Source organism: Lampetra fluviatilis, chromosome 47 (assembly GCF_964198595.1).
Source record: "Lampetra fluviatilis chromosome 47, kcLamFluv1.1, whole genome shotgun sequence".
In the NCBI taxonomy this organism is placed as follows: Eukaryota; Metazoa; Chordata; class Hyperoartia; order Petromyzontiformes; family Petromyzontidae; genus Lampetra; species Lampetra fluviatilis.
Window position 1 is genome coordinate 10,109,581 of NC_136321.1, and position 26,702 is coordinate 10,136,282.

At 56.0% G+C, this 26,702-nt stretch overlaps 1 protein-coding gene across 3 annotated transcripts in view; it reads left to right on the forward strand.

Annotated features, from left to right (window-relative positions):
- Positions 1–4,094: 4,094 nt before the first annotated feature.
- LOC144947951 (type 2 lactosamine alpha-2,3-sialyltransferase-like) overlaps positions 4,095–26,702 on the forward strand; it is a 57,889-nt gene continuing 35,281 nt past the window's right edge. The window contains exons 1-3 of one of the 3 annotated variants that reach the window (XM_078877384.1): positions 4,095–4,292; positions 16,088–16,224; positions 24,905–25,009. In XM_078877384.1, the coding sequence (XP_078733510.1) occupies positions 24,907–25,009 (103 nt within the window). In that variant the 5' untranslated portion in view covers positions 4,095–4,292; positions 16,088–16,224; positions 24,905–24,906. Of the gene's footprint in view, positions 4,293–16,087; positions 16,225–24,834; positions 25,010–26,702 lie in introns of those variants that run through there. The other 2 variants (XM_078877385.1, XM_078877386.1) reach the window with 2 other exon arrangements.

Sequence of the window (26,702 nt, forward strand, 5' to 3'; positions counted from 1 at the left end):
TCGATTGGGGGGGGGGGGGTGGGACACTTGGCCGATTGCCGCACCCCCTGAGCTGACGATGTCGTCGTTACTACGCCACCGCTGTTTCACGAGAAGGTCATTTGGCAAGTGCAGAACTCCCCATGACTTTGGCGGGGGCTCGGCTTGACGCTTCCACGCTGGCTGGGTTGTGCTGCAAGAGGCGGGCGTCACCTACACGTTATCCCACCACGCGTGACCCCACTGCAATGTGGCGCGTCACTCACTGACATTGCTGGGCGGATCGAGGAGGTGGTGGTGGTGGGGCCGGCGGGGAGCTGTGGGGGGGGGGGGAGATTAACTAAACTTCCCCCCATTGTTGTCAACCGCCGCTCCGGGTGATCGAATCGAATCTGAACCTTCGCGACCTTGGACGGCAAGTCCAGCCAGCATGCTCGTAACCCATCCCACCAGGGCAACGGTATGATCGTAAATCTGAAGATGGATTTAATAAACTTGTAGTTACTTGATTCTTAAGAGCATTCATGGGGTAATTTTGGCACTCCCCCCCCCATCTCAATTTTTATTCTCCTACAGGGGTATCAGAGCTTAGGAAAACACCAGGAGGTTGTAGAGTTTATTGAAACGTGCGGTTTAGACAAGGTATCCATTGCACTCTAATCCGCAATGTGTTTGTGCTGGTGTCAACCTACCTTTCATATCCTCGTGTGTTCTGTACCTGAATCGTTTTTTTCATTGAATACTTTTGGAAATAAATAAACGTGCAGTTACTACGCCCACTGGAGTGGACTCGCCCGTAGGTCACGACACGCCAGCGCACGGAGCAGCAAACATGACAACAGGCGGGCAGCAGCTGCCGCTTGCGACGTGGAATTCCCACCGCTCGCTAAGAGCCACCGATGTAGATTGGCATTGCCGGCCCCCGCACACCCCCCCACCCCCGCGCGCTATTATGCTCAGTTTAAACAAGGAGACATGTTGTCACTTGCGGGGCTGCACCTTTATCGGTATTGTCGGATGTATGTTGATTTTTTTTGTTGCACCGTATGTAGCCAACCGTGCCAATTGGAGGTGCAGGGGAAGGACAAAAAACGAAACACAAAAAGGCGTTCTAAAGAAATGAGTTTTCCATCTTGTTAAAGCACGTGGCGACATCACGCGGGGCAGCCCTCACGCTCTCTGCTGGTGCGGCACCTCCACGCGCTCCACACGCAGTGGCGGGTCCACTAGACGGGTGCTGTGGGAGAGGAGTAGGGGGGGTGTCTGGAAATGTTTAACTTTTTAAAGAAGGCTGTCTACATTCATGAACAAAACATTTAAAAAACATTTCTCTGGTCAATAATTAACAAAATATCACTTATGGAGACCTTCATAGGGGGTGGAGGGGAGGGGGGTCATTGTCCTCACCTCCACCCTTCCCCTGGATCTGCCACTCCCCCCCCCCCGCGGCGCGTGGTCTTTTTCTCAAAGTCTCTGCCACTCGCCACTCATCCGCGGGCCGTCCCACGAGCAGCAGGGCACGGGGATGGGCAGGATGCGGGGCAGGCTGCTGTGGCGGCTCAGAGACCCAGGGATTCACCCCCCCACCCCCTCGCAGAGATGAGCCTCCTCCCTCCACCCCAAACATCCTGCCGACTCGCGTTGCGTGTCGGGACACATTCGCTGTGTCTGTGCGTCTCGGCGTGTATGGTGGTACAGTAGGAGGGGCAGAGCTGGTGCATCTGCCAGTCATCCCAGGCAGTCAACCCATGGCACCACCTGGGTCTGTACCGTGACCTCCTCTTGTCAGCCGTGGCCTCAAAGTGCACCTGGCCTGGCACAGGCGCCGTGGTGACGTCACCGTCACTGAGTGGCGAATGGCGAGTATGGGTATGCGTGTATGTGGTGCTGGCCACCTGCCCCCTTGTTTACCCTGCCGCCCTGTCTCGGTGCTCGCTGACAGCTATCGCCCCAGACGTCTGTTAAGACCATAACGGGGTTATTTGTCTTTGATGGGGGAGTGGTGGCGCAGTGGTTGATATGTGTGCGCAATTTTGAGCTATGTAATAGGATCTTTGTGTACTTTAGGTCTGTGTCCATACGTATCTGATGGGTTCGTGTGTGTGATGGTGGAGCGGTGGCGCAGTGGTTAGCGTACTTGTACGATTCTGTGTGCAATGTTGTGCTTGTATTCGTGTATTTGTGTTCAGTTTGTTGTCCTTCCCCCGCACCTCCGATTCGCACGGTTGGCTACGTACGGTGCGAAAGAAGGTCAACATGCGTACATTTCAGGTGGACGTGTGTGTGTGTGTTTATACATGTGTCTATCTACATACAACACAAACACATCATTGGGGGAGCGGTGGCGCGGCGGTTAGCGCACTGTGCCTTGTGAACCCGGCGAATCTGCGCAGGACGTCATTCGTGCCCCGCTCACGGCCAACATGGGGACCGGGTCTGACCTCACATTTGTAGCCGGTGCTGGCCACGTGCAATGCTTCTGGTGCGTTTCTCGGATTGAATCGGTGATCAATATCAGCACTTATCCCAACAGCTTGCGTGAGACTACAGCTGGAAACCGCAGTTTCCGCTCGCACCTATACTCTTCATGACAGTCGCGTAAGGCGCGGGGGGGGGGCAGAGGGGGCCCTGACCCCCCCCCCGCCTCCTCCCCTCCATGGTAGCCAAAGCTACGAGTTGGTGCCCCCTCCTTCACAGCCACCGTGAGATTTGTTTTGGACCAGTTTCAAAAGGACAACAACCACAAGCACAACACCGCTTATGTAATGGTGCGATTCGGTAAGAGGAGCCGCGAGATATGGTAGCCTAAGGTGCGACACAAAGTTAATATTGGGGGGGGGGGGGGCACTTGACTGATTGCCGCACCCCCTGAGCGAACGATGTCGTCGTTACGAAGCCACCGCTGTTGTGGCAAGTGCAGCACTCCCGTGGCTCTGGAGGGCGCTCGGCTCGACGCTTCCACGCTGGCTTAGTCGTGCTGCAGGAGGCGGGCGTCACCCACTCGTGACCCTACCACACGTGACCCCACCGCACGTGACCCCACCACACGTGACCCCACCGCACGTGACCCCACCGCGCGTTACCCCACCGCGCGTGACCCCACCACACGTGACCCCACCGCACGTGACCCCACCACGCGTTACCCCACCACGCGTCACCCACTCGTGACCCTACCACACGTGACTCCACCGCACGTGACCCCACCACACGTGACCCCACCGCACGTGACCCCACCGCGCGTTACCCCACCGCGCGTGACCCCACCACGCGTTACCCCACCACGCGTCACCCACTCGTGACCCTACCACACGTGACTCCACCGCACGTGACCCCACCACACGTGACCCCACCGCACGTGACCCCACCGCGCGTTACCCCACCGCGCGTGACCCCACCACACGTGACCCCACCGCACGTGACCCCACCGCACGTGACCCCACCACGCGTTACCCCACCACACATTACCCCACTGCAATGTGGCGCGTCACTCACTGACATTGCTGGCGGATCGAGGTGGTGGTGGTGGGGCCGGCGGGGAGCTGTGGGGGGGGGGAGATTTACCAAACTTCCCCCCATTGTTGTCAACCGCCGCTCTGGGAGATCGAATCTGAAGCTTCGCGACCTCTGGACGGCAAGTCCAGCCAGCGTTCTCGTAACTCATCCCACTCAGCGTCATTAACTCAACGCATTCGTCAATGACGCTGACGTTTCTGGCAACGACCCCTGCAGGACCTTCATTAGCGGGGCCCGAGGCAAATCCCATTGGAAGTATTACATCTGACAATACTGTTACGTCGAAGCGCGTGCCCCCCCCCCTCCCCTAAAGCACGGGGCCCGGGGCAGTCGCCCAGATTCGGCGTGTACCCTAGGGGTGGCTCTCGTTCCATCACAAATCCACGCGCTTCACTCGCAACGTCGCCTCACTGCGACTCCGAGTCAGCTTCTCATCAGAAGGCATCGGCGGGGGGGGGGGCTGCAACCTCTCGCTCCGCTAGGGGGCTCCACGTGGCGGCCCCAGCGAGGAGCCAGCGGCGACGTCACGGAGGACCGGAGAGCGGCGAGGGAGGAGGGCCGGGTGAGCGGTGGTGGTGGTGGTACGGGAGGGGGTGGGGGAGTCGTGCCTTTCTTTTGAAACAAAAGTAGGCTGTTCTTTTTGCAAGCTTGGAGGCATATATATACACGAAGAGCAAGCGAGTGCGCTGCGTTTTCGCTCAACACGGATCGAGTTGAGGGCTTTGCGTGGCTTTGTGCTGCCGCCGTGGGAGAGCGAAGAAGAAGAAGCCCGTCGTCGTGGTGCCCCCCTCGCCGTGCCGGTGAGTGAAGCCGCTGGCCGCGCGCTCCCTCCACTCCGAGTTGGGTCCATGCGGCTCCCCGCGCGCGGGTCCCGTTGGGCTGTCGGGTCGAGCCCAGAGCCGGACGGGCGGTCGGACGGAGGGTTTCAGAGAAAGGAGGCGAGTGGGGAAGACAGAGAGCGAGAGAGAGAGACAAAGAGGAGTTTGATAGACAGCTGCGGATAGACAAGAGGGAGGAGAGACGGGGGGGGGAGTCGAGAGACGAGAGAGTTGCAGGGAGCTCGACACGCGGTGAGGGGGGGGGAGTTGGCACTCGCCAGAGAGCTGTGCAAAGGGACGGGAGGTTGGTGCTGGACGGGCGGGGGGGGGGTCCCCATCCTCGCCCGTCTGCGAGACGCCTCGGGGCTGCTCCTCGCGAGTGCAGCGCGGTCGTCTCGTGCCTGACCCCCGCACGCGGCTCCCCCCCCCCCCGTCTCGCCCCTTCGACGCCGTCTCGTCTCTCCCCATGCGAGCCCAACGTGGTCTCACACTTGTTGCTGGAGACTCGACACACAGTATCGTGTCTCCTCTGTAGACTCCACACGCAAATGTTCAGAGTGCGTGCTGTGTCTTGTGTGGTCATTGTCTCGCGCACACGGCAGCACCGCGCACGCACACTGCGTGCGCGGTGCTGTGTAAGAAACAAAGACACTGGGCTGCTGTGTCATCGTCCATTGAATAGGGCGATCCAGTTCGAGACACCCCAAAAGAACGATTTCCCGTGTAGACTTAACAGACTGTTGGGGCAAGTGCTGTTAGCGAGCAGCACCTATGAAGGCCGGCACGGCACACGAGGGGGTGGGTGGCCAGCACCACGCCCGGCCGCCTTCGTCTCCCCAGTGGCGATGTTTACACACCGCACCGGGTACTCATTTGAGGCTGAGTCGACCTAGGGGAGGCCCAGGACCGGTTCAGAGAATCGTCACCGGTGTTGGCCGTGAGCGGGAATCGAACTCGAGTACGCCGGGTTCGTAGCGCAGCGCCCTCCCCGCTACACTCCCGCGATACAACAATAATCACCACCACGGCACCTCCACCACCATCATCATCATCACCAATCACAGGCGTGATCGATCCAGCGCCGGACGAAGGGTTCCCACGAAGCTTCCCCGGCCCTCGCTGATCCCGGCGGCGGCGGCGGTGGTGGTGCGTCCTCGCGAGTGCACGTGGGCACACGCACACACACACACACAGACACACACACACACACAGACACACACGCACACAGACACACACGCACACACACAGACACACACGCACACACACACAGACACACACGCACACACACGCACACACAAACAAACACACACGCACAGACACACACGCACACACACACGCAAACACAGACACACACAAACAAACACACACGCACAAACACACACGCACAGACACACACACAGACACACACGCACAGACACACGCAAACACACACGCACACACACACGCACAAACAAACACACACGCACAAACACACACAAACAAACACACACGCACAGACACACACACAGACACACACGCACACACACACGCAAACACAGACACACACGCACACACACGCACACACATACAAACACACAGACACACACGCACACACACGCAAACACACACACACGCACACACACGCACACACATACAAACACACACGCACAGACACACACACAGACACACACGCACACACACACGCAAACACACACACACGCACACGGACACAAACACACGCGGGCTGCTTCCATCGCTCCCTCTCCTGCCTCCCACAGGCATCATCCTCCGTCGCCTCTCACGCATCTTCATCGTCGCCGTGCGCATCGAGTGTGTGGAACATTCACCGTCGTGCTCATTCCCGTGGCGTGTCAACCCCCCGTGCGGGTTCACCCGTGTTCTTGTTCAGGGACATTTGAGTTTTCAGGTCCATACGGCGGACAGCGGTTTCAATATGGGAATGTTTCTGTCTATTTGTGTTGTGTTTCTCCCTTGTGATGGAACTTTGTAGGATGAGCGTTGAGAATCGTAAGGGGCACGGGGTGACCGATAGGGTATTGGTCTGTAATAAGGTGGGCACTGATAAGGGGTTGACAGCATTTTATTTTACTTTCTACGTGACTTTACCGAAAAAACCTAAGAAGATGATTCCTTGCAGTCACGAAAGCTTCAAATCTAGAATTAAGGGGTTGACAGGTTTGCATTCCAGCTTGTCCCATGCCCACAGTATGTTGTTGTACCTTCGCTAATTCACTGTAACGGCACTTTGGTTCAAGCGCTTCATGAATGTAATTAAGAGTGTGATTATAGAGGTAGAGCGTCGCCTTCTGCCTTATCTCCCACCCATCTCAAATCCACTCGCTACATCTTGGAACAACTCTGCTGATTTCACGCGTTTGTCCAACATTAGCACTGTGTGTTGGGACAAAGTGTTGGCAAGAGAGAGGGAGACAGAGAGGGGCGTTTAGACACGAGTGGGGCTACTGTGAATGGATCATTCCCGTGCGTTCCGATCGGCTCCGACGGTGTGGTGCACGGCGAGAGTGAAGTTACGTGGACATGAAGCGTAACACATTCGCAAATAACTAAAAGAAGAGTTTATAATCGGCGACCTTGGAGTGATGGCCCTTCTTCAGAGTGCGTAGAGACGGGCAGCAGAGAGAGGTATTTTACAGACCGTCCCCGACCTACAAACGGGTTCCATTCGTGAGACCCATTTCGTAAGTCGGACAACAATAACGTACCGTCCTGTAGTCACGAAAGCTTCAAATCGAAAAATAACGAACCGTATTTTGAATGCCCATACGGTCATTGATACAACTGTTCAACAACAACAAAATCAAGCATTGTTAAACTCACAAATTAAGAACAAATATTAATCATCTACATATAGCACTGTAAACAGTTCTGCGGTTCAGTTCGCGAGTGCGAGTTTACGCACGCAAGTCAGAGGGTTAAAACAATACATATCTTATGGAAGCTGGTTCGTAAGTCGGGCTACCGTGAGCGTTCGTAAGTCGGGGTTTATGCATTGGGCACGACTTTGATACTGCACTTTGCACCGAGAATGGTCACACTATTAGAGACTACTCGGAACTAACTATCCCTCCATGTACGTCCGTTTTAAGGCGACATGCCGCGTTATGGACGAAATGTTGTTCGAGTTCGTTGTCGTTGCTGCTGTTCGTGCTTTGTGCACGACTGCCAGACCCATCAGCAACTGCTGTGCTACATAGAGACACACTTGGAAGATGCGTGATTCTTTGTTCCTTTGGTTACACCGTGTAGGCTAGTTAATTACATTATCACGAGCTATCTTCTGTCCACTGCTGGATGAAAGTTTCCCTGCCGCACTCCTTGTGCGACGGAGCTGATGAGTCTCATCTTGTCACCCCCCCCCCCCCCGCTGTGTTATAGCCGTGTTCGTGCACTATTGGAGTTGACGTAGCAAGCGCTGTCATGTTCGCGACGACATATTCAACAATCTGCTTCCGCGGTGCTGATATTGTGCACTGTACACCGGTAATTTATTTTTCATTAGAGCCATTTGTGGTCATTGCAAAAATAAAACAAATTTCCTGTACTCGTGATTATCCTCGTGTTCAACCAGGAAATCCTCACCGAGTCTCAAGGCTCATTTTCAGGAAGGTCCTGCTCAGGTTTTTGTAGTGGGCTGTGATGTAGCTACGTTTGTGTAATTCCCAATTTAATAACTTGCAGGTATATTTTCAGCATTGGGATGTTTGAACTCTGCAGACAAACTCTTGGGGCACATGCGTGGTATGCGAGCGCCTACGAAGGGCGGCACGATACACGCCTTTGTCTCCCCCGTGCTTATGTTTACACACCAGCTTCTCACTTAAGGCTGAGTCGACCTAGGGGGAGGTCCATTAATGGCTCAGATATTCATAACTCGTGACCGAGGTCGGAAATCTAATGGGTTCTCACACACGCGTGCTCATGGGAGCAGACTCACACACACACATCACTCGCCCCAAACTGCGCATGCAAAATAAAGTCGTGATCAGAATATTGCTACAGTTTTGCTACTTTAGGAGATGCAGGACTATGTTCTGCTGTGGCCCGTGGCCTACATGTGTGGGTGCAATGGTTCACTGCATGCCAAACAATTGACAAACCATTGGCAAACCATTGCCCATGCCAGCATTCTTTGTGAATGCGAATATTGTATTCACCCCCCTGGGGCATTTCGTGTGTGGCTCTCAATGTTGCTGATAATACCGTTCATTACTTGTGCTGAAGTGGCAGCTATGTGTTTTTGCTCAATATTGATTTGCCCAGGAAAGGCTTGCTGAAGTCTCAAGAATAGTTTCCAGGAGAGTCCTGCTCAGTTTCACGTTGCGGTTGACGTTGCTGTGCACTTTCCCGCCTATCGGTGTGATCTGCAGGTAATTTTGACAAATGGCCTATGCTTGTTTAGAATTATTTCCAGGGATCTTTAATATCTGCCCGTGAAGCAGAGAGTGTGTAATATTTAATGTTTAGTACACTCCTCAGTATTAACCAGGGCGACCGTCTGGTTTGAACCGCAAACCGCTGTCCCAGTAGCGTCCTTCGCGAGCCTCCTCCACAGAGGACGATCTCGACATCGCTTGTACCGGTCATCGGCAAGTCCAATCAGCTCCACATCCTCCGTTACGGCACCACTCCATCTACCCAATCAATCAGAAGCTGCTTAGGTAATCGGTAGCTGAGCAGCTCAATGAGGTGGCTCACCATCGCGTGGACATTTATAGCAGCCAAATGTTCTAAACGCGTCACGTTGATTCGAATTGTGGAGGGGAAAACCCGGAGGACCCGGAGAAAAAGTCCCCGTGACCACGGGCAAATATACAGCAGGCGTCAGGGTCGGGATCGAACCCACGATCCCCTGTACACCAGGCGAGGTAGTCAACGTCTCACCACCGTTTGAGATGCGATGTAAGTTGCTCTGAGGACACCACAGCACGTGCCATGCCCCGGCCTTCATAGGTGCCCGCCAACAGGACTTGTCCCGATAGTCTGTTTAGAGGCTACCTGGGGTATCGTTGTCCGTGTTACCCGTCGGTGCTGAGCCTCACCTTGCCTTGGGCTCCGGCGTGAGCGAGTGGACCAGGACCGGATTGTGTTGTCGCAGACTCCACATGTGCAGCTTGTCATCGGAACACACGCTAACCAGCACTCCCTGAGACACACAACACAGATCCCCCGTATACCCTCAAGAGACTGTTGGGGCAAGTGCTGTTAGCGAGCAGCATCTTGAAGACCGGCACACGAGGGGGTGGGTCGCCAGGACCATGCCCGGCCGCCTTTATCTTCCTAGTGCTGATGTTTAAACAGTGCACCATGCTCCCAATTTTAAGGCTGAGGCGACCTTGGGGAATCCCACGCACTGGTTGAAGTGCTGTTTGTTCGTGAGCGGGCTTTGAACTCGGGTTCATAGCTCGGTTCGTCAGCGGCTACGCCAACACTCGCCACACACGCACATAGCTCGGTTGAAAACCCGTTTCTTTGGAACTGCTTTTTATGCTTATTTTTCTTCCTCCGCACCTACGATTAGCACGATGGGCTACGTACAGTGCGAAAGAAGCCCAACATACATAACAACAACAGCCACCAAATGGATATATATTCATTAATGTTTAGCAACTTGCTTAACTTTTCTCTACCCTGCACTTGTATCGTCGTGCGCGTTGTTTGTTGATGTAACTCGCTGACCCCCCCGTGTGCCCCGTACTGGACATCCATGAGAAAGAGCTTCATGGCTCATCGGATTCCTCCGCCAGGATAACTGCTGAAGATTCTGATTGTGAAATTGGCGGTGACGTCACCGCGGCGCCCGTGCCAGTCGAGGTGTACGTTGAGACCACGTGAAGCGTCGAAGGCTCGCGTTGACTGAAGGTCGCACAGTCTCACAAACAAAGACAAAGTCCCTGTGTGTGCACCTTACTCGCCATGAGCAGTGGGGCACCGTTGCAGGGAGTGTGAAAGGTCCCGCACCTGGCCGGCGTGCTCATGACTGGCTTCTCTATGGCGGGAGAGGCCTCGCTTAGAATCGGTTGAGCAGCATTATCTTTTCATCGGGTCGTCTCGGCCACGATCATTCCCTCCCTTCTCTATGCTTGCGAAACGTGGACCCCCCCCCCCCCCTAATGGAACATCTGCGCCGGTTATAAACATTCAGATTGTCATGCCTACTGTCCATCCGAGGTTTAACCAGGCTGGATTGTGTGAGGAGCTCACAAATCCTTGAAGGATCGAGACACAGTCCCATCGGTGAGCTCCTCCGGCAGGCAAGTCTGCGTTGGCTGTGCCATGTAGCCCGCATGCCCAGCCACCCAAACAGCTTTTGTTCGGCCAGATAGAGGGGACTAAACGGGCACGGCACAGGCTAGAGAAGAGATGGAATGATGTGGTACAAGAGGATATGGTGCTGAATGGACTTGCCAATGACGTACCAGCGGTGTCAAGATTGGCCTTTGTGGAGGAGGCTCGTGAAGGAGGCTGCTACTGGGCAGTTGTAGGCAGTCGCCCTCCAGCAATTATGGAGGGCAGAGGAACGACGCTCACAACAACGAGCGGAGCGCCGGGCGGCTAAAACACAGAAAGTTGGTACAGGGGGTGCATCGGCCACTCATCTCAGTCAGTCGACCCGTGGCACCTGCTGGGTCTGTCCCGTGACCTTCTGCGAGCGAGCGTTCGAAGCTTCACGTGGCCTTAATGTGCTCATAGCCTGGCAAAAACATCGTGATCGCCACTTAGTGGTGAATGGCGGTTGTTGTTGTTGTACCTACAACCTGTAAAATACCCAGCACTTGGCTGGGAACTTTATATCAGAAAATTTCCACTCTGTCAACTCTCCATGAGTAACGGGGCACCCTTGGAGAGAGTGAAAGAGTTCCCATACCTGGCCGGCGTGCTCATGACTGGCTTCAGTTTCGCGGCAGAGGCCTCGCTTAGAATCAGTTTAGCAGCATTATCTTTTCATCGGTTGCGTAATGCTGTGTGGAAGCTATCTGGCCAATCACTCCACACCATGCTCTCCCGGTGTTCTCAGCCACTGTTGTAGCCTCCCCTCTGCTTGTGAAACGTGAACCCCTCCTACAGAACATCTGCGCCGGTTTGAAACATTCAGGCTGACCTGCGTACGATCCATCCTGGGTTTTAACCAGACTGGATTTTGTGAGGAGCTCGCAGATACTTGAAAGATCTGGACAGGGTCCCATTGGTGACTTCCCCCGGCAGGCAAGGGCTGCATTGTTTGGGTCATGTAGTCTACATGCCCAAACAGCTTTTGTTCAGCCAGATTGACGGAGCTAAACGGGCGTGGCACGGGCTGGAGCAAAGGTGGGGTTGATGTGGTAAGAGGGAATGTGGAGCCTATTGGACTTGCCGATGAAAAGCTACCAGCGGTATCACAGTCTGTGGATGAGGCTTGTTAAAGAGGAGAACTCGTTGCTTTACCGTCAGTGAATGGAATACGGGGGGGGGGGGGAGGATGTACAGTTAGAACTCCTGTTATCCGTGATGATGTGTGGGAGAGGGGTGGGGATATCGTTGATCCTATTGTGAGGTAGTGCACGCATGTACTGGATCAGATGAAGACGAGAAGGGGCGAGAATGATGAGAGCTGTAGGGGGACTCACACCACGAGCGCGGCGTGCGGAGCAGCATCGCACTAACGACGCAAACAGAATTAGACATTTACACAATATTTACACAAGATTTACACAAGAGCAGTGCATGCTATGTTGTCGATTCAGCAGGCAGCAGCAGTGGAGAAATCCACAAATTTAAATGCAACGTGATTATATTTACGCGATCTAATCCAAAATAACTTCTATTATCAATAACATTGGTCGCGAAAGACGACGTTTTAAATAATTATAAATGTTTGATAATGTAACATGTACTAATAGGGTTTATCCCCTTTTTTCTGGCAACAAAACTGACACCTTTTTGCAAGGAATCATGCTTACATTAACCACAATACTTGCAGTCAAATGCAAACAAAAAACAATACTCTGATAATTTATGCATTGTCCTTGAAACTGATTGGTCCACACCAGAGACAGCTTTCTTTAGAGCCTAGTCTCATATGGTGTTCGACCAGATGACGCCAAAAGGCCTGTGGCCGGCCTGAAGAGTACGCAGGGCTCCCGTCATAGAAATGTGTGATCTCGGGGGGGGGGGGGGGGGGAGTGTCACCTCGTCTTTTCGAAACAAGGGCGATCTGTGACCCGTTTCACCTGAATGGTGCTTTCTCCAGCGCAGAGCGGTCCGGCTTTGGCGTGCTTTACGCCGCTGCACACTGGACAACTTCCGTATCCCGAATCGAACCATCCATAAACTACCACCTGTTTACATTCTCGCAAACAAATATGTATGCAGTCAGACTTGCATTAGTAGGAGCACGTGGCCGTTTGCCAATGCACCGCCGCAGGCCGCGTTGGCTGAGCGCTGACACGGCACACACACAGAGAGAGAGAGAGCTGGGAGCCCTCGCCTCTCGCTTGGTGACGAGGCTCGCGGCTCATTGGTTTCCACCCCGGCGGCCGCCCTGGTCCAACACCAGCAGGGTCGCACGTCAATGGGAGTTCACGTGCCGCCCCGGTCCAACACCAGCGGGGTCGCACGTCAATGGGAGTTCACGTGCCGCCCTGGCCCAACACCAGCGGGGTCGCAAGTCAATGGGAGTTCACGTGCCGCCCCGGTCCAACACCAGCGGGGTCGCACGTCAATGGGAGTTCACGTGCCGCCCCGCTTCGCAACGGGACGTTACATGTGCGCTCGTTGGGTGCAGACAAAGGTGGCCCGGGGGCATTGCCCTTGCTCTGGCCCACACCGCGTGCGGTGCCAGCCTGAGCAAACCGAGCACGAGGTTAGGCCCCCCCCCGCCGCCAAGCAGCTCAAGGGGCTTTTCTGGGCTCATAGAAAATTAAAGGGTCCCTCGATTATCAGCTCGAGGTTCAAACCTTGACAAACACGACGGGCCAATTGGCAGAACAAGGGCAGCGGCAATGGGAGGATATCCGCCAATACAAAAAGATCAACAGGGCAGGTCACATGCTACGTGAAGCAAGAAAAACATAAATACGCCGTGAGAAAAATTCAGGTTAAATACCTCCCCGCACCCCCAGGGGGTCGCGACGAGCCAATTCAACAATGCACGGTCCGACGCCCTCTGATCGTGTCTGAAACTCCCGTTTCTTGTCTCGCTACGGTGCCTAGGAGATGTTAACTACCTCGCCTGGTGTGCAGGAGGTTGTGGATTCGATTCTGACCCTGACGCCTGCTGCTGTTTATTTGGAGTTTGCGTGTCTCTCTCTCTCATCGCCATCATCACGGTGCCTAGGAGATGTTAACTACCTCGCCTGGTGTGCAGGAGGTCGTGGATTCGATTCTGACCCTGACGCCTGCTGCTGTATATTTGGAGTCTCTCTCTCCGGGTCTTCCGGTCCCCCCACTCCCCCTCACATTTATAATCGACATCCGTTTAGAGTATTTGACTGCTATACATTTCCACGTGATGGTAAGCTACTTCGTGAAGCTATCATTTGTGGCCAGGTCGCTTCTGACAAAGAACTGTATGGCTCAGTGAGCCTTCTTACTTGATAAAATAAAATTAAAATGTTAGTTTAGTTTTAATTGACCTCCACAGTTCATCTCTGTCCTCCCTCTCGGGATTCGATTGAAAGTGTGGGTAGACTCCCTCCCTCCCCCCACCCCAAATTGATATCTGCTTCGGGCCCCCAATGTGCCAGCACCTCCACTGTGAATCATCATCAGCCATGGTCAATCCACTGCTGGATGAGCGCCACCTCCTCTCACAACCCTGACGATGCGACGGCGCAATTCGGCGCCCGCACGGGGAGCGACGTCGTCACGGCCGACTGGTGGGACGCCCCGTCCCACCACCACGCGCTCCATTCCTCGGGCCGCCGCTGCCACGTCTTGTGTTCTTGTCCGGTCCGCCGTCGTGATCCCCGTCTGGAAAGCAAACAAACCCTTGCCCCTATCCGAGTGCCGTCGTGGTGATCGAGTGCGCGCACCGGGCCCGGGTTGGGATTGATTGGCTCGGCCACGCGGTGTGTTTACATGCCCGCGGCAATGAGGGTCGCTTTCACAGGCAGCCCTGCGGTCAATTGCTCCCTGTCGACTTTGCAAGTGTAGTGTTGTAAAGGACGGACTTCTAAACTTCTTTATGGCACACACTGTTTATTATCTTAATACACAGTCCCTATCACACTAAGGAGGTATATGGTCCCCTCACCCGTTATCCTGAGGTGACACAGCCTCCGGACTTTGCAGGCTATCTAATCTCCCTGCTATCCCAGCGTCCGCTGGCTGGACCTAGGGGATCTCTCCCCGACCACTGGTTACACTGAGCCCTAGCCCTGATAAGGGCTGGAGGGCTTGGTCCAGGGTCCTAGATGTCTTCGGCCGACTTGGGTCTTTGTGTAGCAGAACTGGCCAAGAGCTCTCAGCGCTCTGGCTTTTATACCTGTTCGTGGCCGGGTTGTCCAATCCCCGGCCACCTTGTGGAACCCTCCGATTGGTCCTTCCCAATCTGGCGTTTGGATCCTACCTCACCCCATTTGACCCTGACCGTTTGATTGAGCGGGAAAACCTTGTTTACGATCTGCTCTCTAAGTTTGCGAACAGCGAGTAGGTAACACCACTACACAAGTGTTCAAAGGAAGAGTCAAAGCAACAGGGCAGAGAGGGCTCGTGTAGAGAACGCACCCGGGCTGTGGGCCCTGGGACACTGGACACGGGGAGGAATACGTGTTCATCATCATCATCGGTAGCAGGAGCAGCCATGGTCATTCCACTGCTGGATGAACGCCTCCCCAAGCTGCCGCAGTCACCGCCTCTCACGGTGACGGCGACGCGGCGATCCACAGGAACCGATGTCATCACTCCGCCTCCTCGGTGCACGTCCCTTCGGACGCATTAAGGGAGGCGCCGTCGTAAAGAAAGGCACCCAACTGTTGCGGTTTTTTAAAACTCGTTCGAAGACAGACTTGTGTAGCCTCTCGTGGAGATTGTGACGTCTTTACCTGCATCGCTTCGGATTTTAATCCACTTCTCGATTGAACATCTTGATCCATTATTTGGCAATATAATTACCAATGGCGGGTTTTTTAAATTGCGGATTATCTATCGCCGTTTTCACGCCGCGCTCGCGAAGTTCCCTCCTGCGAATGGCTGCGCACCAAGTGGACGCTCGTTGACGAGACCGCATTCGTGATGGGGATTTTTGTCGCGTGACAGGCACGGCCGGCGGTGACTCGGAGCGATGGGGGGGGGGGGGGGTAAAACACCGGTGACGGTCGATTGAAAGTTTGGGGGGGGGGTTTCGTAATTTACGACAAGAACCCCCTCGAAGACGAGGCCAATCGAGTGGACTGCCATCGCCTTGTGATGGAAGATGTTCGGCACTTCGAAGCGAATAAAATATTTACTAAATCACTTAGAGGTGGAGTGGTGGCATAAGTGCGCACGCGTGAGGTGAGATCGATTGCTGCAGACGATGGCGATGATGACCCCATATAATGGTCTCTTAATTGTCCGGCACTGTCGACTCTTGGTGGCTGGATACCCGCGACAAATAAAATAACAACAACTCACCACCTGCTGAGTCACTGATGAAACTAATTGCCGACAAATGCAACACAAATTGATGGCGACGACGACTGCGCCGATGCCGTGCGCCGGCGTAAATTTCGTGCAACGCAGCGAGCGGACTAACGCCGTCACTGCCTCGCCCCCCCCCCGCCCCCTGTCGCTTGCAGTGGCGTGCTCCGCGCTGTTGGGTACACCGCCAGCTGCTAGGAGGGTTGGTAGAGATTACGGTGGGGAGGAGAGGCACGCGGCCAGAAGATAACGGAGCTTGGAGCCGCCCCACCCACCCACCACTGCATTATTCCAGGTGAGTGTAAACCGCTTTCCAGCGCGACACACCAACGTAACCGTTCCCCCCAATCGCCGTCGACTGGAGGCGCTCAAAGTAAAGACGTGACCTGACCCCGCGTCCGCTACGACGTTGCCTTGGGAACAACGTCTGCGGATGGAGCCCCTCCCACGAGGTGAACGTCCATCCCACGGCGTCACCCACCAGGTGAACGTCCATCCCACGGTGTGTCCCGCAAGGTGACCCGAGACGGCCTCGTCCCGAGTCGTTACGCATGGCCACGGCTGATTTGCGAGCATCGTGCCATCGCATCGTCGTTTATTTTCTGCCGTTTCGTGGATGGTGAGCGGGGGCTTATCGACCTCTCTTTGATGGTGTGGCTTTTATTTATTTTGTAGTTCAGTGGAATGTGACTCGCCTGTTGATCTCCTTGCATCGGCCATTGCCACTGTCCCTACTTTAACCCTGAGTTACGTCGTATTATTATTATACATTTTTATACTTAGAAAGAACACGTTGCCTGAATCCAAACCGGTGCTAGAAATGACGGGGGGGAGGGGGGTGTAACAACTCTCTGATGGTTAACCCGCGACGCTTCCACCGATGCCGGGTGCAGTACGGCATCGCATTCATTGGTGCTCACTCGCTAACAGCACTGCCACCAACAGTCTGTTAAGGCTACACGACACATCTTGGTTTTTTGGAATGTTTGTAAATACGGCTGGGGCTGTCATCTGGAAGGTGTGGTAGCTACACGTGGTCTGCATAGTTCAAGTGTTTCAAAACTCCCTTCCCATGGAGTTTCCAGAAATGCCATACCAGAAGGCAGTAGCCATTTGTGCACTCAAAATAATCTGTCCATCCTGTGTGGGATAGAGCGTTGCCCCCTTGCACGCGCGACTTTTCAAGCTCCGGTTTCCTCCCACGTGTACGAACACTCAATAAACGGATCAACAAAAACATCTCAATGTGTAGGGGAAATCGCAGAGCCTCGGGCAATTGTTGGCACCGGCCCTCCGCCTGGCTGTTGTCTTCCGCTCGCGTGCGCTGCGTCGCATCCCTCGAGTCGTCCTGCCTCTCTTGTCAAGAGTGAGCCACCAGCGCCGTGTGCGCCGCTGCTGTTTTGTAGATGACGCGGTTGTCGCGAGTGCTGGGCGGGTGCGGTGTGCAACCTAATGAAATGATGATTGTTATCGTGAAAAAGGCCGGCGCAGCACACAATGGGCTGGGTGGCCACCACCAAGCCAAGCTGCCTCTCCCGAGTGCCGATGTTAACACACCCACCGTACCACGTGCTCGTTTATGACCTCGGGGAGGCCCAGAACCGGCTGCCTGTGGGGGGAATATTTTTGTTATTAGTTTGTGAGCACGTGTGGTCGCGTGCGTTGGAACATTCAAGAATTTCTGATCAATCGGAAGCAGATATGTTGCACACTCCAAATGAAGGACGTGGGCAGGTGCTCCAAATCGAGGGCAAACACATTGATTGTGGTCAATCTGTAAGATGCAACATCACGTGTGTCACACACAGCAATCCTCAACTGAGTCGCCATTAACCACGTGACTGGTTAATCAATAACCCTGACAGCCCCCCACAGGCCCAACTCAGCAATCGCATGCTGGTGTGCACTGATGTACCGCACAGCATATGATGACCATTGGAACCTCCTTTGCCAGTAGCAAAATATGCTAATTGGGTTTTGACCCTTTTATCTGGCAACAAAACTGACACCTGTTTTTTTACAAGGAGTCATGTTTGCATTGAGCACAATACCTGTGGTCGGAATTTAAAAAAAACACAACTCTGATTATGTATGCATTGTCCTTGAAATTAATTGGTCCACACCCGAGACAGCTTTTCTTAGAGCCCATTCTCACATGGTGTTGGACCAGGGCAAAGTGGTAAGTGCACTTCACCACAAACGTCGGTCACCTGAGTTTACTTTCCAACCATGACTAACATCAGTGAACAGCCGCAGACCCAATTCAATAGGGGCCACTCCAATAGGAACCACTTCAACAGGGACCACTTCAATAGGAACCACTTCAATAGAAACCACTTCAATAGGGACCACTTCAATAGGAACCACTTCGATAGGGGCCTCTTCAATAGGAACCACTCCAATAGGGACCACTCCAATAGGAACCACTCCAATAGGAACCACTCCAATAGGAACCACTCCAATAGGGACCACTCCAATAGGGGCCACTTCAACAGGAGCAACTTCAATAGGGACCACTACAAGCAGTGGATTGAAAAAGGCATGGAAATTGAATGACTATGAAATCGACGCTTAACCATTTGGCCTAGTAAAGTCAACAGGAGCTGCCACTGCAGTTATCAATTAAATCCTTGTCTTTGCCATAGGGACGTGTAATCTACAGCCGTGAAACTCAACTCCAATACCTGCGAATGCCTCTGAGCTCGTGTGCAGGGTGACAGTGGAGTGTCCGCCACTGATCAGCTCCGCATCGGGTTTCACCACTGTGCCATACAGCGCCGCTGGCGTCTGATTCCGGGTCGTTGCCGGGTGCTGTTTCGGCGCGACGTCCGACGTTTTGCTCCACGTGCCGCGTTGGGAGCTTCTTCAGAAAGCGGGAGCAGCTTCACGAGGGAATTTCCCGGCACGGGGAGTGAAACGTCGGACAAGCGGAACGATCCTGAAAAGCCCAACGGGCAGCACTCGTGTTGTCCGCCAGCCTTCCCACCTTTGTCATTTCACACTGACGGGCAGAAACTCCTGTGCCCACAGGGGATCATGAGCCGTCAAGAGCGCCCTTGGTCCCATGTTCTGCACTCTATGGCGGCGCGATGCCCCAGTAAACCCATGGTGTCGCTGGGCTGCAACATGCTCAGACCGGGAAGGAGGATTCTTCAGTCAAAACTGGCCCATTGTATGAGTAAGTTTCAACCGCACCTCCGATCGCCACGCTTGGCTTGGTACGGTGCGAGAGAAGTTCAGCATGCGTACGCACACGGGCGACGACAAAACTCTCCGCCGTGGGTTTCTGGTCGCCGATATTGAGATTCATAAACACATTTCTTGGCACGTAACGATCTGGAGGTTGAAAGTATTATAGCCGGCGTGGCATTATACGTTTACGCACGTGGCAATTGAATTTGTGTTGGCTGTGTCGGTCGGGTGGTGGAGGGGTTTCACGGCACAAATCTGACCAGATCATTATGCAGCAGCCTAACTGCCCAAAAAATGTCTTATGAATCTTAAATGACGGTGACTGGATTGAGTTTGGTTTGCTGGCATGCCCCCTTCCTCCTACGCGAATGACTCCGGCGAATCAAATTTGGGTTAATCGCGCAGCTTCGCGTGGCACTGCACGATGCCCAACGTTTCGCTCATGGGAGCTTCTTCAGGAGCCGGCAGTCACCGAGGCTGCGGTGCGCAGGGCCAGAGTAACGCCGCGGATTGAAGGGACCTCAGAGTCTACGGGTCCCTCCCAGAAGTATGCACACCGCATTTTATCAACGGTTTAACGCAATAATGTGGCACTAGGATAAATCCCCCTGGTGATTTGCCAATCGGAAGGCGTTGTACTTGTGTTACGACCGGCTAAGTGCCACGGTTAGACTGCAAGTGTTTTGTACCCAACGTTGATTTGGCTTTTTCCATTCGTGCATCGCGGCTTGATTTGAAAAGAAAAAAAAAACCCCGAGCTGAAATAGGCAAAAGTGAATGACGGTGATGAGATTGGCATCGAGGCGTGGGTGGGGATTAAATGGTACAAGGTGGGAATTGAACGAACGTACCAACAGGGCCCCTCCCCGCCGACCAATGAAAGAAGACAGTCGCGGGGCCCCCCTGGTAGTCAATCCGTCCTCGTGGGTGCTGCCAGCGGCGGTGGTGTTCCACGAGAGGGTGGTGAGCGGCGCGGCGGGCTTGAGGGCGCTGGGTCGATTCTGTCTCTCGGCGCGCGGTTGGGACGACGGTGCGAGTTTCTTAAATACACCCCCCACCGCCCCCCCCTCCCCCACCATCATACACATCACAATACATCATCATCAGCCATGATCGATCCACTGCTGGATGACGCCTCTCGCGATGGCGCGACGCGGCGATCCACAGGAACCGATGTCATCGCTCCGCCCTCCTCGGGTTGGACGTCCCCTCGGACGAGCAGCCGAATCCACCGCTCCATCTCCCCTGTGGCTGGGCGGCGTCCCCCTCGCTCCGCCGTCACCCCTTGTCGCGCTCGCCGCATGTCGTCGTTGCTCTCGACCCGTCGGCCATCGGCTCTTCCAGCCGTGACACGTCCGGTCACATATTGTCACGGCGCGCACGCGCGAAAAAAATAAATGTATTTTCAAGAAAAAATTCAGATAATTCTGCCGTGGTGCCTGTGGGCCAATTTGTCCTTTGCAAAGAGGCAACGCAGCCTTATTTTGAACGTCGCCTTGACCTTTGTAAGTTGCGTTCTTGCGAAAATTTTGCAGATGTTGCGAGGGTGGTGGCTAAGCGAATGGCGGTGAAGCGAGAGCAACACCTCCAGCTCGGAGCGACATGAACCTTGTGCGCTGTCACTCGTGTAAGGTGCGCGGTAATCGCACCTTCTTGTCTTGGCAAAAAAAGATGGTGATATCACGGACACTTGATGCTGCCCACGCGATTTAATCATTGAAAGTGACGAGAAATCTGGCGGCAGCAATTACGTTAATTTTTTAGTCCTTCGTAGCTGGTGGTCTGGATGAGGCTGAGAGACTGTGTACACGCAACGCCGCACAATCGCCGCATGTAGTCACATCTGCTCGTATGTAGTTTGTAAATAAATAGTCACAGAAAGTATTTATGGAGACAGGCGATGGAGGCTCACTTGCTTCAATGTTTCACCGGCCAAATCGTGTGCGGTGGGAAATCTTGTTGGCGGAGGGTGTCAAAAAGTGACGCCGCAGTCGCATTAACAATGAGGCCTCTAATGAACGTCGACAAAGTCATTGACGGGCACTGAGGTTATTTGACATCTAAATAGAGACGTTGCAAATGCACCGCTGTGCCGCGCGCCGGCAATGCTGCACGAGCCAGGGCAACATCCTTCCGGCTGCAAACGACTCAATTAGGCAATCATCGTCCCCTACTGGCAGGCTGATGCCCGCTTGCAGGCCCGGTGCTGAGTGACCTTGCGCCGCACAGAGACAGTTGCCACTGGGGGGTGGGGTGCTCTGAGACGCCCGGGCGTATTGGGAAGGTGGCTCTATCAGAAACGAATTGTTGACGACGTTCCTCTTGCAAATGCAGATGTGTGTGGGAGGTGTGTCCATCAGTGTACCCAACAGTGCGTCCCTCCGTCTCTCTGAGGATTGTTACACACAAACATTACAAAGCCTGAACCATTCGCCAATGAAATGCTCCCCTCCGCTTACCAAGTGCGCTGCTCACGCATCTCTCTACTTTTACGGCAAGGTTGGCAGCAAACTGCTTTAAAAGAAAAAACGCATCGATCTGCGCCAAGTTAGCGTCAGGCTGTGAGAAAGAACAACGTGCTGCATTCCTATTGTTCTTGTTGTTTGATATTCTTAATAAGTGTAGCTGCTCGCGTGGCTATCTCGCGCTTACGCAGCTCACGGCGAGCGCCCGAGATGATCTCGCGTGGTGCACGGACACAATCGACGGGAAAACTGCAGCAGCAGCATCATCAGTAGCGAAACCGCCGCCTTCGAGTTCCCCCCCCCCTCCCCCGCTAAGACGCGATCGCTCCCGTCGGCCGAATTAATTCTCCGCAGAAGAGATCCGGCCCGCTGTCCTACGCCGGCCGGATTCGTGGCAATTCCCCCCCACAGACTTCCAAGCCGTCGAGTTGACGGCAGCGGTTCGCCTACCGACGGCGGGTGGACCGTGCTGCTGTCGGGATGGAGGAGGAGGGGTGGACGCAGGGGGGAGGGAGGATTAAGAAACTCGCACCGGTGATTCGACCGCCGCGCCCGCGAGGTCGAACCGAAACGGACCGGATCGGACCGGCGACCTCGGGGATTGCGAATCGGGCGTGGGGCCACCCCGTGAACCCCGCTGCGGCACCGCGCCCTGTCGCGGTGCCTTCCGCGCCGCTCGGAGTGCCGCGTGTCCCCGCCGTGCTGCTGCGGTGCGGGTGGCTTGGGGTCCCGACTCCTCCTGTGCCATTGCGCCTTTCCCGCTCTGGTGTCGTGGGTGAGCTGTCGTGGGTGAGCTGTCGTGGGTGAGCTGTCGTGGGTGAGCTGTCGTGGGTGAGCTGTCGTGGGTGAGTTGTCGTGGGTGAGTTGTCGTGGTTGAGCTGTCGTGGGTGAGTTGTCGTGGTTGAGCTGTTCTGGGTGAGCTGTCGCGGGTGAGTTGTCGTGGTTGAGCTGTGCTGGGTGAGCTGTCGCGGGTGAGTTGTCGTGGTTGAGCTGTGCTGGGTGAGTTGTCGTGGTTGAGCTGTGCTGGGTGAGCTGTCGTGGGTGAGCTGTCGTGGGTGAGTTGTCGTGGGTGAGTTGTCGTGGTTGAGCTGTCGTGGGTGAGCTGTCGTGGGTGAGCTGTCGTGGGTGAGTTGTCGTGGGTGAGTTGTCGTGGTTGAGCTGTCGTGGGTGAGTTGTCGTGGTTGAGCTGTCGTGGGTGAGTTGTCGTGGTTGAGCTGTGCTGGGTGAGCTGTCGCGGGTGAGTTGTCGTGGTTGAGCTGTGCTGGGTGAGTTGTCGTGGTTGAGCTGTGCTGGGTGAGCTGTCGCGGGTGAGTTGTCGTGGTTGAGTTGTCGTGGTTGAGCTGTCGTGGGTGAGTTGTCGTGGGTGAGTTGTCGTGGTTGAGTTGTCGTGGTTGAGCTGTCGTGGGTGAGTTGTCGTGGTTGAGTTGTCGTGGTTGAGTTGTCGTGGTTGAGCTGTCGTGGGTGAGTTGTCGTGGTTGAGCTGTGCTGGGTGAGCTGTCGCTGTCTCACACCGCGTCGGGGTCGTGATCTTCTCGCGAGGCCTGCGAATGTTTGCGCGGCGGCGATGCTGTGGGGTGGGGGGGGACAACACACAACGCGCTTTATTAATGTAAAGAGGCCTGCATGGGTCTTTGGTGATTTGACACTCGATGGAAAATATTGTTGTGCTCATGCGTTTTAATCCGTTCGTTCACAGGGTGACCGAAAGTTGTGTGCGTAGCTTAGGGAGCAGTAGTGTAGCGGTTAACGCTACGCTGCGCTATGAACCCGGCGACCCGGGTTTGATTCCCGCTCACGGCCAACAGCAGTGACGATTATCTAAACCGGCCCTGGGCCTCCCCTAGGTCGACTCAGCATCAAATGATCACCTGGTGTAGTGTAAACATCGCCACTGGGGAGAAAAAGGCGGCCGGGAGTGGTGTTGGCCACTTACCCCTCGTGTGCCGTGCCGGTCTTTATAGGTGTTCGCTAACAGCACTTGCCCCTACAGTCTGTTAAGGCTAAACCGGGGATCTCTGTCTTTGTAGACTGAATGAGCGAGCGAGTGAATGGGTGAACGAAAGAGGGTGAGTGCGTGTCCAGAGCCATACAAGTGAGTGAGTGAGAGCGAAAGACTGACAGTGGGTAAAAGGGTGAGTTGGAGAGCGGAGTGAGTGACTATGTCGATGAGTGAGATGGTCGAGCGGGTTCGAGTCAGCGCGTGAGGCGGAGAGCGAGTGGGAGAGTGCGAGCGAGTGAGTGACCGATGACAAGTATGATAAACATTGTGGATGTATTAGGAATGTATGCGCAGGAGCTTCGCTTCAGTGGGAGCTGCTCTCCGGGAGCCGAGCTCAGGAGGAGATTGTCCCACCTGAAGGGGGCTCAGAATAAACAACAACTCCGTGAGGAATACATCGCAAATTGACGCACGAACGAGCCGGGGTCGTGGGAGTGAGGGGTCGGCAGTGAGTGGCCCACGTGGGACGTGTCGATTGAGCCGTTCGGTTTGAAGAAGAAGAAGGAGGAGGAGGAGAGTCGCTCATGGGACGAGATCACCACTCCGATGTTAAGCGAGCCGGCGGAGGCGGGGGTGGGGTGGAGAGCCGACGGACGGACGAATGAATAATTGAGACGCGCGTGTGTGTGTGCGTGTGCACGTGCGTGTGTATGTGCGTGTGTGTGCGTGCGTGTGTATGTCCGTGTGGGTGTGCGTGTGTGTGCGTGTGTGTGTGCGTGTGAGTGTGTGCGTGAGTGCGCGTGTGTGCTCGTGCGTGTGTGTGCGTGAGTGCATGCTTGTGTGCGTGCGTATGTGTGCGTGAGTGTGTGCGTGAGTGCATGCTTGTGTGTGCGTGTGTGTGTGTGTTCGTGCGTGTGTGTGCGTGAGTGCATGCTTGTGTGTGTGTGCGTGCGCACAGACGATAGCGAACTCGGGAATCCCGGCGAGCGCGCGCCCGACTGCACTTTGCCCCATCTCCCGCCATCGGCCGCTCGGCTGCCTCTACGCCCCCCCCCGAGGCAACATTTTCCTGCCCCCTCACGAACAACAACAACAACGCGGCTTTGTGGCTTTCTCTCGTCGGCGCAGTGGCAGCGAGCGAGAGGTGGGGGGGGGGGGGGTGTAGTGGAGGGTCGTGGGATGGAGGGTAGTGGGGTGGAGGGTAGTGGAGGGTAGTGGGGTGGAGTGGGTGTAGTGGAGGGTAGTGGGGTGGAGGGTAGTGGAGGGTAGTGGGGTGGAGGCTGAGCGATGGTTTCAAAACGGACGCGGCGATCGACTGGAAGCCCCCTGGGTCCCGGCTGACGTTGCGGTGCCATCTCCACCCCCCTCCCCCCCCGCAGGGATGAAGATGAACAAGGCGGTGCGGGTCGGGGTTGTGGCGCTGGTGCTCGTGTGCCTTTACAACGTCTTCCAAGTCACCACGTGGCTGGGAGCCTGGGCCGAAGGTACGTGGCCGCGGCGGAATTCGTCGAGGTTGTCCATCGTCGTTAACTACCTCGCCTGGTGTGCGGGAGGTCGTGGGTTCGATCCCGACCTGACGCCTGCTGCTGTACATTTTGAGTTTGCGTGTCTCTCTCCCCGTGGTCACGTGGATTTTTCTCCGGGTCCTCTGGTTTTGCCCTCCGAATTTAGAATCGACATCGCGCGTTCAGAGTGTTTAGGCTATCATTTGTGGGCAGGTCGCTTCCGGGACTTACCCGGGTGGGTGGTGGGGCACGGGGTGGGTGGTGGGGCGCGGGGTGGGTGGTGGGGCACGGGGTGGTTGGTGGGGCACGGGGTGGGTGGTGGGGCACGGGGTGGGTGGTGGGGCACGGGGTGGGGCGCGGTGTGGGTGGAGGGGCACGGGGTGGGTGGTGGGGCACGGGGTGGGTGGTGGGGCACGGGGTGGGTGGTGGGGCACGGGGTGGGTGGTGGGGCGCGGGGTGGGGCACGGGGTGGGTGGTGGGGCACGAGGTGGGTGGAGGGGCACGGGGTGGGTAGAGGGGCACGGGGTGGGTGGTGGGGCACGGGGTGGGTGGTGGGGCGCGGGGTGGGTGGTGGGGCGCGGGGTGGAGGGGCACGGGGTGGGTGGAGGGGCACGGGGTGGGTGGTGGGGCGCGGGGTGGAGGGGCACGGGGTGGGTGGTGGGGCACGGGGTGGGTGGTGGGGCACGGGGTGGGTGGTGGGGCGCGGGGTGGGTGGTGGGGCACGGGGTGGGTGGTGGGGCACGGGGTGGGTGGTGGGGCACGGGGTGGGTGGTGGGGCGCGGGGTGGGGCACGGGGTGGGTGGTGGGGCACGAGGTGGGTGGAGGGGCACGGGGTGGGTAGAGGGGCACGGGGTGGGTGGTGGGGCACGGGGTGGGTGGTGGGGCGCGGGGTGGGTGGTGGGGCGCGGGGTGGAGGGGCACGGGGTGGGTGGAGGGGCACGGGGTGGGTGGTGGGGCGCGGGGTGGAGGGGCACGGGGTGGGTGGTGGGGCACGGGGTGGGTGGTGGGGCACGGGGTGGGTGGTGGGGCGCGGGGTGGGTGGTGGGGTGCGGGGTGGGTGGTGGGGCGCGGGGTGGTGGGGCACGGAGTGGGTGGTGGGGCACGGGGTGGGTGGTGGGGCACGGGGTGGGTGGTGGGGCACGGGGTGGGTGGTGGGGCACGGGGTGGGTGGTGGGGCACGGGGTGGGTGCTCCCAACTCTTCTGAGACGGCTGCCCACGTGAGGAGGCCACAATATCCGCGAGGGTGGTTCTCTGAAGCGCTCGCTCCAACGGTGGCTCGGACAGCAGTGGCGTGAGCTGAGCGATTGCAGCGCTGCGCCTCTGCCTCTTGTTGTACGCACGCTGACAGTGTGTAGCTGAGTTGAACTTGATCTTCGGTGCATGCGTGCGTGTGTGTGTAGCAACGCCAGGGGAGCGGTAGTGTCGCGGTTAGTGCTACGCTGCGCTACGAACTTGGCGACGCAAGTTCGATTTCACGGCCAACACCGGTGACGATTATCTGAACCGGTTCTGAGCCTCTTCTAGGTGGACTTAGCCTCAAATGAGTACTCGGTGTGGTGTGCAAACATCGCCACCGGGGAGACAAAGGCGGCCGGGCGTGGTGCTGGCCACCCACCCCCTCGTGTGTCGTTCCGGCCTTCATAGGTGCTCGCTAACAGCACTTGCCGCAAA